Source organism: Gymnoscopelus microlampas (assembly GCF_963454915.1).
Source record: "Gymnoscopelus microlampas genome assembly, chromosome: 10".
Lineage (NCBI taxonomy): Eukaryota > Metazoa > Chordata > Actinopteri > Myctophiformes > Myctophidae > Gymnoscopelus > Gymnoscopelus microlampas.
The window spans coordinates 15,232,715-15,246,202 of NC_139947.1; the positions used below are offsets into that span (position 1 = coordinate 15,232,715).

A 13,488-nucleotide genomic window follows, 5' to 3' on the forward strand; every position below is an offset into this window, starting at 1 on the left:
TATGGTGCTACCCAGCAGGGAAAAGGTTTTGGACTGTGGTGGTGATATAACAGCATCTCAATATACAGCATCACAATATATCACCTGTTAGTTGGTGGTAATCATATTAAATCAAGAGGTAAACAGAACATCTTGGCATTGTTCTGCCTGGCAAAAGGTACTATAGATATGGTACATAACTGTTAAAATGTTTTGAAGAGGTGAAAATCCCACCGCAATTATGTTTGGGTGTATGTCATGCCTTGTCATCAATCAACAAATCAATCAATCAATCTTTATTTTCACATCACACAGTTACAAAAGTAAAAGAGTGAGTTAAATTATCAACATGGTTTCAATGATGTTTGTAGACAATATATAACAATAGCATGAGTGATTTCTTTATGGTCATGTGGATGGTATTTGACATTGCATTTATTTATAAAAAAGGACAAATTAAAGAATATCACAAGTAATCTTTTTTCTGATTTATTTTTATTTACATTTGTTTAATGATTGGAGATTGTTCTAGTGCACTCATAAGGCATGTATGTTACTTTCTCAAAATAACCATATTACATATTATAGTACACAAGCTGTCAATTGTGAGGACTGCTAAACATCATGACATAAATGGTTGGTACCTTTAATTGATATTATTCTTTGTTTATAACACCAAACTGCCAGGCGTTCTGTCAAACTAGCAGTCAGTTCACTCTTAGCATTCAGCAGGCCTACACAGTAAAATCCCCAGCGGTAATTTTATGGTGCTGCAGTATACGGTATATAGGCTATAGTTTTTTGTAGCTCTATTATCTGATCGTAGTAACAGGGGTCTTTCAGTGTCCCCAGCTATTTAGTAAAAATAAACTACATTTTCAGGTGGGACACCAATTTCATCTGGAGATAGAACTAATTCATGATCAGCTTCAATTTTATAGACTTCCAGTTAAAATGTTGTCTACTCTTTTTGTTTATCCAGACCTGAAAGTGTATTTTCTGTTTACTAAAGAGCAAACACTCTATAGCAGTGATTGCTGTGGGATATAGAACTATTTAACAATAGCTCTATATTCTCGTGTCCATTTGATTCCATGTGTATACTCTCAGATTGAAATAAAGGAAGGATTTTACTGTGTAATATGTCATCGCTCCCATAAGTTCAGTAGCACATTTTGATTGCATATACAATGCTATTAATACACCAATCCTCAGTGCAATTTTGTTGACATAATGTAGTCACCAACTATACATGAATGGTGGAGCATGTAAAGGTTAGTATTTGCATATTTGTAAAGGGCATTACAACTAACACTATAGCAGAGCTGTAGAATATTATGATGATAACCAGGTAGGCTAAATATGAAACGGTACGCTCATATTGCCTCATCATTGCTCATTGGGCGATCAACAAATGGAACCAAATGGACCCTAACAGGTCCATTTGGTTCCATTTGTACACTCTCAGAGTTACATCAACACTAATGATGATGATACAGTGTAGATTGGGACCCCCAATAAATCAAAATGGTTGAGTCCCTGGCATATCTTTTCAAATGGGGGTCTGTGGGCTAATATGTGTCAATTTGGGGGTCCTTGACACGTTTTGTGGCTTTTAGTGTATACTGTAGAGATGTGTGTCGTGCTTTTAGTGTACACTGTAGAGATGTGTGTTGTGTTTTTAGTGTACACTGTAGAGATGTGTGTTGGGTCTTATATTGTATAGGTGTGCTGTGTCTTTAGTATATACATGTACTGCAGAGATGTGTATTGTGTTGTGTCTTTAATATATACATGTATGATGTGTGTTGTGTCTGATATTGTGTAGGTGTGTTGTTTCTTTAGTGTATATACTGTGGAGGTGTGTGTTGTGTTTGTTAGTGTATACTATATACGAGATGTGTTCCTTCTATACTGCAGATTTGTTCAGTCTTTAGACCGTCCACACAGGTGAAGGGGCCGTTAGTGGCACCGTGGATCGTGTATCGAAGTCATAGTCAATCACAGTGTGTGTGATCGTGCTCAGGCTGCTGCTTGACGACCCTGTTCCCATCTGGCGCTCTTGAAGGCTCTGCAGATAACTCTGCAAGTCAAGTGGGAGCGAGAAAAAATTGCTACTCTCAACTTCTCATTTCACATCATGAAAAAAACACATGCTCAGGCTATAATCTTTCATATACTCCAATACTCTCCATGCATGTCAAGGGGAAGACATATTTGACATCAAAGCTATAGGCTTTAAAATGTAGTAGTGGTAATACTAGTAGACCTATATTCATTCTGAAATATCTACAGTATATCACCACACATTCACAAGCAACACAAAATGTACACAAACTAAAGAAAGATGAGAGTGTACATAGGCATAATGTGCAACACAAAGGTAAAATAATAGTACATAGACTAAACTAAAGAAAGATGAGTGTGTGCCTAGGCATAATAATCAGTCATCTGGGAAGCTGAAATGCAAAGTATATTACATTTTAAAATAAGCCAGTGGTGGAAAGTATCTACCATAAATCCTCTAATAGTGACCTCTATTCAATTAAAAACCGGGTCTCTATTAATGACCGGGGGCGTTGTTGAAACAAGCAATTAAAAGCCTCTCTTCTAATACAAGCCTCTTTTTGTACAATACAATACAATACTAATATAATACAAGCCTTTTTTTTGAAAAATAGAACTTTAGCTACTAGTTACTTTATAGATTTCGATTATTATTACAAAACCACTTCAGACCTATATAGATACTTTGGCAATTTGAAAATAGCCGATCTACAAGCTCACAACACTTCGCATTGCGATGCGTTGTGAGCTTGTACATCTGCTATTTTCAAAGGATTTTTATACATTTTGAAACTTGTGAAATGGGACCTTCTGTATAATGAGTACTTTTACTTTTGGTATTTTAAGTATATTTTGATGCCAATACTTTTGTACTTTTACTCAAGTAAATGTTTAATACCGAACAAACAGACTATTTCTACAATATAGTGTATTGATACTTTTACTTAAGTTCCACCACTGATGTAAGCTACTGACCGGAGCTAGGACGTCACCAGCGTAGCGTTTGAGGGGTGGCGGCCTGCGACGGCGCTGTGTGTCACCTCGTCTCCTTCTGGAAGGGGCGTACCTGTACTGTGGTGTCTCGTCTTTCTGCTGTTTGTTGTGAGAACCTGAGGAGAGATCCACAAACATGAACATGATTATGTAACCTCATGGAATACCTGTAATTTGAAGCATGACAGGACTTATGTTAATGAATAAATGTCTGTTTGGTACTTAGTATCGTATATTATTACAATATAACTAGTCTAGTAGGCCTACAATACATCGCAGTGGTTGGAGGTGGTCTTCCTACTCTTCCATTCAAACATTTAGACCTTGGTGTCAGGTCACCTACTGGTTGACTAGGTCAATAAAGTTATTTTAAGCAGAGGACACATTTCACATGCCACCATCTTCATTGCAGTTCAAACATGATTGCGGAAACCCCGGAGAGGGAGACAATGTAGGAGGATACATAAAACTTATGGATTGTAGCTTTGATGTATCTATTCTAAATTAAGGAGAAACCTTACTGTACACTCAGAAAATCAGGAAAAAGTCTGGAGTGCTTGGAAGTCCAAATACATGACAAAGAGAAATTCTGTGCCATTACTTGTGGGTTAACTTGTAAGCCAGTTCTGTTTTAACATGGACATTTATTACATATTATGTTTAAGAATTTCACCATGACATTTTGCATGACTAATTAATGAAGGCTTTTAAATATTTTCTGGGAAGAGTGCCTTGGATCTTTTTTTTCTTTTGTTCAGCCTTACTGTACAGATTGCGTTTTTTTTTTTTACAGTAGGTTTAACAGAAGCACTGTTTCCCCTCACCTTCTCTGTGGGCCACACCTTGGCCAGTGACCTTCCACTGCACCAGCACACCCATCAGACTTAACACGGGACAGATCCCAGTGATGGCCCAGCTGAACCAGCACAGCGGCCGGGGGCTCCCTTGACAGAGGACGTCGTACACGTGAACAGTCAACTTAAAGTTCTCCGCCAGGTAATCCACACACACCATGACCGCGGTCGCCCCGAACACGGCCGTGGCGACCACGGTGAACAGCTTCTGCCACTGCAGGGTGAAGATGGCCGTGACAATGGAGGCAGTCAGCAGAGCCCCGACAGGGACCCACATCGGCGTCAGGCTGTGGAACTGTCCGATCGGCACCAGCACGGCGACGGTGAGCAGACAGCCCAGCTGGAGGCCCGTGAGGAACAGTCCCATGGTGGACACCAGCATGGTGACCAGACCACACAGCACGCCCACGCCCAGACCGATCCCCGCCTTGGTCTCCATCGCCAGCTGGGCGTTGAACTCTGGCTCCTGGTGGTACAACAGGAACACAGCAGATGACCCCAGCTTGAACCCCGAGAAGAACATCACCATCTTAAAACACCGGTATCCTGTAAAACAGAAGATGTGTCCTATATCGTTTATTCCTTTCATCTTGCATTGATTTAACTTTCTGTAGCCTTTCTAAAGTTAATTGATTTCACAAGTTCACATATTGCTTGATACTGAATAAGAAAAAGAGGTTGCGCATCAACAACGGGTTTTCTCAGTGTGCTATATAGACCCAATAAAATGAACGCTTACGCGTTTCGGCTATGAGCCTTCGAAGGCGAACATAATCGTTCATTTTATTGGTGTGCCAATAAAAAAAGTGGAAATGCTGGAGACTTTGTCCTCCATTTATTTTATTTTTTTGGATGTGCTACCCTTTTGGGATTTTTTAAAAATGTGTTATTTTATTGCTTAATACTGGTTGCCCTCAAATGATTAATTAACTGAATAAACATCAACTTCAGATGCCCACAGATGGCCCTTCTTCTGCTATACACCCCCCATCTGTCTCCTCTACCATGGGACCTATCCACCCTGGCAGCTCATTATATATTCACACACAAAACATTTTTAGTTCTTTGGTGGTTCTTTGTGATGGTTCAGGTGCTACTGTATATAGCACCGCTGTCATACAAAGAACCTGAGAAGAACAACCATTCTCAACTGGTGTGCCACAGCCCGCTGTTGGGCCTCAGAGCACCTCCCAGAGGTGCTGCTAAAAAAGTTTCAACTATTAATTTATGAATATTAGATAGATGTATTCATTGAGTAATTTATGTTTTGTTTTACACATTTCAATTTTGCAGACAAATACTCCCATATTTTAACCCATTAAGACCTGAGGCCGATTCTACAAATGCCTTCTAAATCAGTAGTTCTCAACGTTTTTGGTCACAAAGTGACGCTCTGTGAGCTTGTATATCTGCAATTTTTGAATAGCCAATGTAAAAATCTAAAATGCCACAGATGCTTCCCCGGTTTTAATGGGTTGATAAAATGTTTCTTTTAAAAAACACAAATATGTGCCCATCAAGTATCTATATATACAATTTGAATCCTGCGCCATGTCGGTTGTCAGTATGTACGAACGTTGTATGTGGCCAGTGTGACGTAATCTGACATCACGCCAGTGTGACGTAATCTGACATCACGATGAGACGGTCGTCCCGAATATGGACACAACGCCAGTGTGACGTAATCTCACGACAGCATGACATCACATCCTACCTATAAAGCCTGCCGTGGATTTAGGAGAGCACAAAACTCTCTCTCACACTGTGAGGTGCCTGTAAGGTGGCACTGCAAAGTGAACGACGCGTCACGCTAGCGGCCCGAACTTCTAGTATATATACAATTTGAATCCTGCGCCATGTCGGTTGTCTGTAACGTTGTATGTAGCCAGTGTGACGTAATCTGACATCACGCCAGTGTGACGTAATCTGACATCACGATGAGACGGTATATGACATCACATCCTACCTATAAATTCTAGGATGCCGTCAGATCGCACCAGTTCGACGGCTTCCATAGTGGGTTTTGGTCATTGGAGAGGTGATGCACGTCACCTCTTTCTGAAGTGGGTACTTTCAAAGCCTGCCGTGGATTTAGGAGAGCACAAAACTCTCTCTCACACTGTGAGGTGCCTGTAAGGTGGCACTGCAAAGTGAACGACGCGTCACGCTAGACGTTCGGGCCGCGTAGCGGCCCGAACTTCTAGTTATTAACAAGTTCGCAACACCAATTTGCAGACCTGTCACACAGATTTGTGCAGTGCTGGTCAGCAGACTGTGGGCCCGCTTCCCAGCGCATTGGAAACACAATGAAAATAGCCAAAATGTAATTTATATGGACAAAGCTCATCAGAAAAAAAGATTGAGAGCCTATATAACGCATCTAAAATAAGTGCAAACAAACATTATTTGAAGTAGTTAAGATTACTTGTATATACTCCATACAGGCTGCACTATCACACACACTGTGTTTGACTATACTAATCTTTTTTCAGACTTTATTTGGCCTTATACACAGAAATGTTCTCAGCGTAGTCTGTTTACTGTGTGTTTCCTTAATTTCACACTAGTCTTTTAAGCAGAAAGATTACCCTTTATTTATTTCATATATAAGTACACATTTGTTTCAGCATGTGGGCCCTGACCATCTTGAAACATGACCCAGGTGGGCCTTGAGTTATAGAAGGTTGAGAACCCCTGCTTCTGAGGTTCTCTACTGGGTCATCAGCTTAGTTTTCGGCACCTCTAATGGTTCTATTCAGCAGACGAATGATTCAGAGCCAATGAACCACTTTTAGTATATTTAGCATACATTAACAATTAACCATTGTTAATTGTTATATCCATACTGGTATAATCTGAGTTGTGTATATTAGTGTCACGTATGTTGTGTTTGTTTACCTAAAAAGCAGTAGACGAGTCCAAATATTATGCATATGGAGCAGAGAATGCAGGGGATGACGTCAAACTGGTCGTTAATGTCCAACAAACATAGGTCCACGTCATATGAGCCATTACGCCCTGGCTCCTCAGTGACATTCAGCGACGTGTTGGACATACTGGAAGATTTTTAATACTATTGTTCCAGTTATTGTGTTATTGTGATGGGCCCTACAGGACGCCACTTTGAAGAGGGGACATTGGAATGCCGCTAGCGTCCAGGGAAAGAGGAAGCACCATGATTAGTGTTGTAAACCATTTCCTGTCTTGCACCTGCAAAGAAAAGAGGGATTTTCAGCTTTGTATCAAGTACACAGTAAAAAGTGTGTTCATTTATCCATTTGTAACTCTGAGAGTGTATACATGGACCCGTAAGGGTGCATTTGGTTCCATACTACACTAACACTCTCAGAGTAAAATAGACAATCAGGAATGTATGATTTTTACTGGTTCATCTCAATACCTGAGTCATCCATCCATCCAATGAACACACACACACACACACACACACACACACACACACACACACACACACACACACACACACACACACACACACACACACACACACACACACACACACACACACACACACACACACACACACACACACACACACGTATGAGAGAGTTCAGTTCTTTCCTTTTCCTCACTTACAGGAAGCAGAGTAGGAAACCAATGCTAATGTCTCTATTTCCTAAACCTTCTGCAGGACACACAGATGAGGAAATGCCCCGTGAAATGACCCCTCAGGGAACCTTATTGTTTTGAACATGTGGTTAAGTGCTCCATCTACCCAAACAATGTTAAACAAACACCCCGACAATAGCTCACACTGTTCCACAATGTCAAATAGGAAATACCAGTTTTGCACTGCATACAATGGGCTAATTGTGTCTTAAAAAACGGATTCAAGTAAAGGATCGTTGCCAATAACAAATTCCACAGAAAAAAACATTACTCACCTAACACAAAATTTGTGAAAAATACATATTATAATTTATATAATACCATAGGGATACAGTAGCTAATTACGAAGGAGTGTGAATGTATGAATGTAACTTACACGTGTGTGTGTGTGTGTGTGTGTGTGTGTGTGTGTGTGTGTGTGTGTGTGTGTGTGTGTGTGTGTGTGTGTGTGTGTGTGTGTGTGTGTGTGTGTGTGTGTGTGTGTGTGTGTGTGTGATATTGTTGTAAATGTGTATTTTCACAAGATATATAGTATGTATTGTAGCTAGCTGAGATTCATATTATGCTTTTTAATAATCGTTATGAACTGATTCAATTGTTTTTTTAATCTATTCTGAAATTATATTTTTTAAACCCTACATGCGTAGTTGAGGTCTCTATACTTGGGCCTCTACACTGAATCCCTTTGCCGAAAATAGCAAATACATCTACAGGCTTGTAGATCTGCTATTTTCGCCAAATATTAACCCCAGAATAGGGACACTGTGTTCATGCAGTTGCCTCAGGGCTAAGAGAGTTCCTAATAACAATTCTAAATCAAATATTGATTCAAGGATATTGGAACTAAGTGAACCACACTGTGCCGTGCAACGCATTTCACGGGTTCTGGTCTGGATTTGTTTCGATACGCTATGGCTTATGGTTTCAGATACGGTTCTCAGAATCTAATTTAGGCCCTGCTCAGGATGCAATACTAATGTGAGTTCTGGGAACCCAGAACTCAGATCATGTACTTTAAAAAACAATTCCCATAATGATCACAGAATATTCAGGGGTTCTGGAAAGTTCTGGATTACCCTTCGCTGCGGAAAAAAGCCACATGAAAGAGTTGAGTGTAGGATATTATAAGTGTGTCTGTCTCCTAGACCCTATATAAGCCCTTCAGGCTGAGCCGAGGCTCAGCAAATGGAATTACAGGAGCTTTAGCAGCCTGCGGTGTCTAGCTCCCTGTTTGTGAGTGTTCAGAAAAAAAGACACTGTCTCTTTCTAAAGGATCTCTGTAGGTATAATCAAATTCATTTCAAAAGAATGTGCCGAAATTAGACAATGAATATTTGTTTGCCTTTTCAAATTTGTGCTGTAAGTGGGACGCAGCAAAACTGACTTTAAATTGAGTATTGTTGCTGCTATACTGAATGAAGAATTTACCAAAAAAGAAATAGGGAAAAAAAATCAATGACTCATCTAACAGACGGCTAAAGTGCTCAATAACAGATTATCACAGACCAATGAAAACATCACTTCTCTGTAGAAATTGTTTATAAGTTTCCTACCTGCTATGATGAAGCATTATCTTCAAGGATCAAACGTGGGAGAAAGAAAAGTCCTCTACATTTGCCAATTTGTCAGGTACTAAAAGTTCCTGGGTTGTGTGTTTTCGTCTGCGTGAGCTGCCTTGAGGCAGTAACTCCCTCATCTATGTGCTTCTGTGAGCAGCTGACAGTGTTGCACTCTGTGAGAGAGGGACCATCTGTCCCAATGCGTGCTGGACAGTGACGGCACCAGGGTGCTGCCAAGGCCAAGTCAAATCACTCAGCTCTCAAAAGAGCTCTCACTGTCATTAGGGCATAGCAGTGGCGGCCACTTTGTGGTTCCACCGATAGAAAGCCCATTCATATTTATATTAATTATTTTAAGCCTGGAACCAAGCCGGACTCCTGGTGAATCATGACCATAAAAAAATTGATTCTGTGTCCAATTGTTTTTTGAAAAAAAAAAAGGATATTTTTTAAATATTGTATATAATATGATTAAATATTGAAATATTTTGGACACAGAATCAAATGTTATAATTTGTTGGGAAAATGAAAAAAAACAATAATGATAAAATAAAATAAATGAAAAAGTAATTGAAAAAACACAGTCTCCTCACGCATTATAAGGACAATATCAGTCACCAGAACCAAGGACGGGTGTTTTCAATGAATCCAACATGGCTAAAATTGAGTTTGAAGTTACAATGGGTTTGTATTGGAAGGGGGCGTGTCTGTAAAATTAATATCAAATATCTAAATACTGAATTAAGCAACTTAAAAACTGTCTGGGGTGTTCACAAAAGGCCAAAGTAGATGTTAAAATGACCCCAAACATATGTTTGAAAGTAAAATGTCCCTTTAAGCCACTGGACTATTATGGCCCAGCCTGGCTGGGTCCGCTGCTCGCCATGCACAAATGGCCTTCTCTGGCGTTGTGTGTGTAAGCCCAGATCCAGCACAATTTCTGTGCTGGATCTGCAAAGAGAAAAGCCTGGTCACGACCTAACGCAGAGAGTGTTGGACGTATTTCCCCCGGAAACTATCTTTTTCAATCACAACGCTCTGTTTACATTCACAGAGAATGTAAACAGATTTATAAAGCGTCAACGTCATTTCCTTGGGCGGTACTTCCGCCAAATTCCGGTACTTCCGTTTAGACACTCAACCGGCTAGGTCTTGCCCACCGTGAGCACACTTCTATTTTATAAAGAGGAAAGCACTTGTACAATTGGAAACACCTGCTAATGAATTAACCCTGACACTGCTCACTCCCCCCATCTTCACCAACAGCAGAGCCCAAATCACACACCCCTACAAAAGTCACCATGACAACAACCAACCAACAACCAATAAAACCATGGCACTCTGGCTGTCCTTACGTCAGTCCCTGCACATGCCAATGGTCAATGCACATGTGCAATTTCTGTTTGATTGGTCAAACCATGGAGCAAAAAAATTCATGAAAAAGGACAGAGTTCACAAATTTCGGACAAAAAAAACAAACACCTCCATCAGTCCTTTCCTGGAAAAATCAGCTTTCCCTGCATATGCATATAGTCAGTGTGCATGTACGATTTCAGATTTCAACTGTAGTCAATCCACAAAGGAGGAAAATGCATGTGAATGGGTGAGGATCCGGTTAGAGTCGTAATTCAGTGACAGAGTTCACAAAAAATGCTAATAAACATCTTAAATGTAAGAAACTAGACCAGTGCCCATTGGCTACCGGCCTACTCGGGAACGATGCAAGTTGGGAATGATGCAAATTGGGAATGAATTCCCCTAATTTAAGCCTAACTATACTATAACGTCACATGCTTGGAGCCTACATCAAGATAATAATATTTCCGAATCAACAGTATAAGAGGCTCTAGTCCCTAGCAGTCTCTGACATTTACGTTCAGACACTTAGCTGATCCTCTTCTACAGAGTGACTTGTAATAATTGAGGCAGGACATGTTAGCAGTTCACATGGTTGGTCATCATGGACACATTTGTCTGTTTCAAGGATCAGAATTCAGATCTATGGCTCAGTTTACAGTACCTTGTCTAAACAATAGCCCAAGCTGTTGCCTTCAAGGTGCCTGGGAGGTCTGACTCGCTCTGTCAGTTTGAATCAACAGGTTGAAAGTGAAACGATCACAGGCTAACATGTCAACCCCACGCAGCAGTTCAAAAACACAGCTCTGTCAAAACAGAAAAGAAATTGCAAGAGCAATGACATGATAATATAAGAGATAGGTAACTTGGGTTGTGGGCATCACTTCCTGTCGATTTGATCAGGAATGAGGGATCAAATCGACAGGAAGTGATGCCCACAATGCCCTAGGAAACTTGTGGATAGTGTGTATGCATTTATGTAGTTTGAAAAGGTTTTATGAAGTGATTGCAATAATGTAAACACACAAAGGAAAACCTATAAGACAAAGGTTAACATTTATTCATGCTATACTCACCCATACAACTTTTTTGTATTGCTCAATTCTCAGTGTCTGAAAGAATAAGTTAAAGTGACGAAGAATACAAAATAAATACATTTGAAAATCACAGAAGATAAGAATTGCAATTCTTACAGTAGGCTACAATCTCAATCAATTTAGTCAACCAGCTCTTTTAGGAAGCCTGTCTGAGAATACACTTTCATTATGGCTAAAAATGTTTTGAATCCACACTGAAAGGAAAATTAAGTCTGAGGCTATAACACAATAGTGCAATCATGCAACAAGCCTCGCCATATAAATGGTGCCAACAGTTCACACCAGTATCATATCAAATATGAGAACAACTGTTATGGGAATGACAGGTAGACATTTGCTACATAGACTACAGAGACACAGCAGGACTGCAGAGCGATGTTGACATAATAAAGCTGATCTCAACTTCATCTGCTGTCATTTCATCAGGTATGCATTTGTCATTAAAGCTGTCAGTATAGATTTTGTGAGGATTTGTAGACCTGTGTCAAAATGTCTTTTCAACCACTCAATGATTTCCTCTTAGCATCCAGCATTGTCACCATCGACTTGATCTGCAAAATATTAATTGATACGATTCATCTTCCAGGAAAATGATTCCCAAAGAAAAGTGTGAGACCCAACAGATTAATTACATCTTTAATAACAATGGGACAATGGCAGGACGCATTGATTCAGTGGATATTAATCTGGCTGGGTGCACTGGAAAAGTGTACAGTGTTAATTTAACTCAGAGATTGTACAAAGTCCATTTGGTTCCATTTGTACATCTCTGAGTCAACCGAAATCACTAAAAGCATCTGCACAGTACCCGACTTGCACAGTACAGGAGCAACAAAGCAGAGAGGCTTGAAGAAGGTGTTGGTGACCAAAACGAATCTAATAGTTTTTCTCTTGCACTGTGCAAGTCGGGGAGTGCGCAGGACAGGCTCTTTTATTGATTTCATTTTTCACTGCATGCTTTACCTGTCACAAAGACATTTTTACCTGGTGTGTAGAAGTTTTTCATCACTTGCAATCCCTGAGTTAAATTAACAATGAGAATTTTACTGTGTAACTAACTACAGTAGCTGACAAAAGAGAAAGGTCTCTTCTGATGTTGTTGCATATGATGTATACCGGGTCTACACAGTAAAATCCAGAGTTCATTTAAAAATGTACCGATATATCCTCCATCTATCCACACACGCACACACACACACACACACACACACACACACACACACACACACACACACACACACACACACACACACACACACACACACACACACACACACACACACACACACACACTGGATTAGTGTTATTGATGCAGGGTTATGGATGGTCATGTTTCACATTAAGAGGACAGGACAGGAGGTGTGCATGATTAATCAGTTAGCAAATTAACAAGCCATACTGTATCATCCAGAGTGCCATAACTTGTACAGGCGCATTCATATACCTCAAAAGTCTTATGAAAAAGTGACATATTGCATATAGGCCTACTTACATGCAGAATCAGATCGGTGCGTAGAAGACTGTTGAATAACTTGCTTTAAAAAAGTGTCCATATATTCATTTACAGGTTCATTAATGCTTAATATAGCTCTGTATTCATGCACCGATAATATTTATTATGACAGCGAGTGTTTTATCGTAGCTATTTGATATTGACTAAAACAAAACAAGCTCAGTGTTGCCTCAGTAAAGTTCAAAGTACAGTGTGATGATGCCGACTAATCGATCTCAAATGTTTACGTTGTAAAGCTGAAAGCTTTCCCCATCATACTCACATACAGTATGTCCTCCATGTCTCTACAAGACTCCAATTCACATATTCTGACATTGTCAAGTTGACCACATGAGCCCTGGCCTCCCTTCCTATATATAACCCATTGTAAACCCAGTTCAAACTCCATTTTAACCAAGTAAGACTCATTGAAAACACACATCCCTGGTTCTGGTGACTGATCT

General features: G+C 40.0%; 1 protein-coding gene across 2 annotated transcripts; it reads right to left on the reverse strand.

Annotated features, from left to right (window-relative positions):
- Nucleotides 1-1,487: 1,487 nt before the first annotated feature.
- LOC311052882 (transmembrane protein 198-like) lies at nucleotides 1,488-9,165 on the reverse strand. Of its 2 annotated transcripts, none has more exons than XM_084068131.1 (5): nucleotides 9,074-9,165; nucleotides 6,792-7,096; nucleotides 3,864-4,439; nucleotides 3,022-3,155; nucleotides 1,488-2,062 (listed from the first exon to the last, which is right to left on the reverse strand). In XM_084068131.1, exons 2-5 carry the CDS (start codon nucleotides 6,946-6,948, stop codon nucleotides 1,913-1,915), a joined length of 1,017 nt encoding a protein of 338 aa, XP_083924257.1. In that variant the 5' UTR covers nucleotides 6,949-7,096; nucleotides 9,074-9,165; the 3' UTR covers nucleotides 1,488-1,912. The 2 variants fall into 2 exon arrangements, with proteins under 2 accessions (XP_083924257.1, XP_083924256.1); XM_084068130.1 differs by having other exon boundaries at nucleotides 6,792-7,103; nucleotides 9,074-9,159.
- Nucleotides 9,166-13,488: the final 4,323 nt, after the last annotated feature.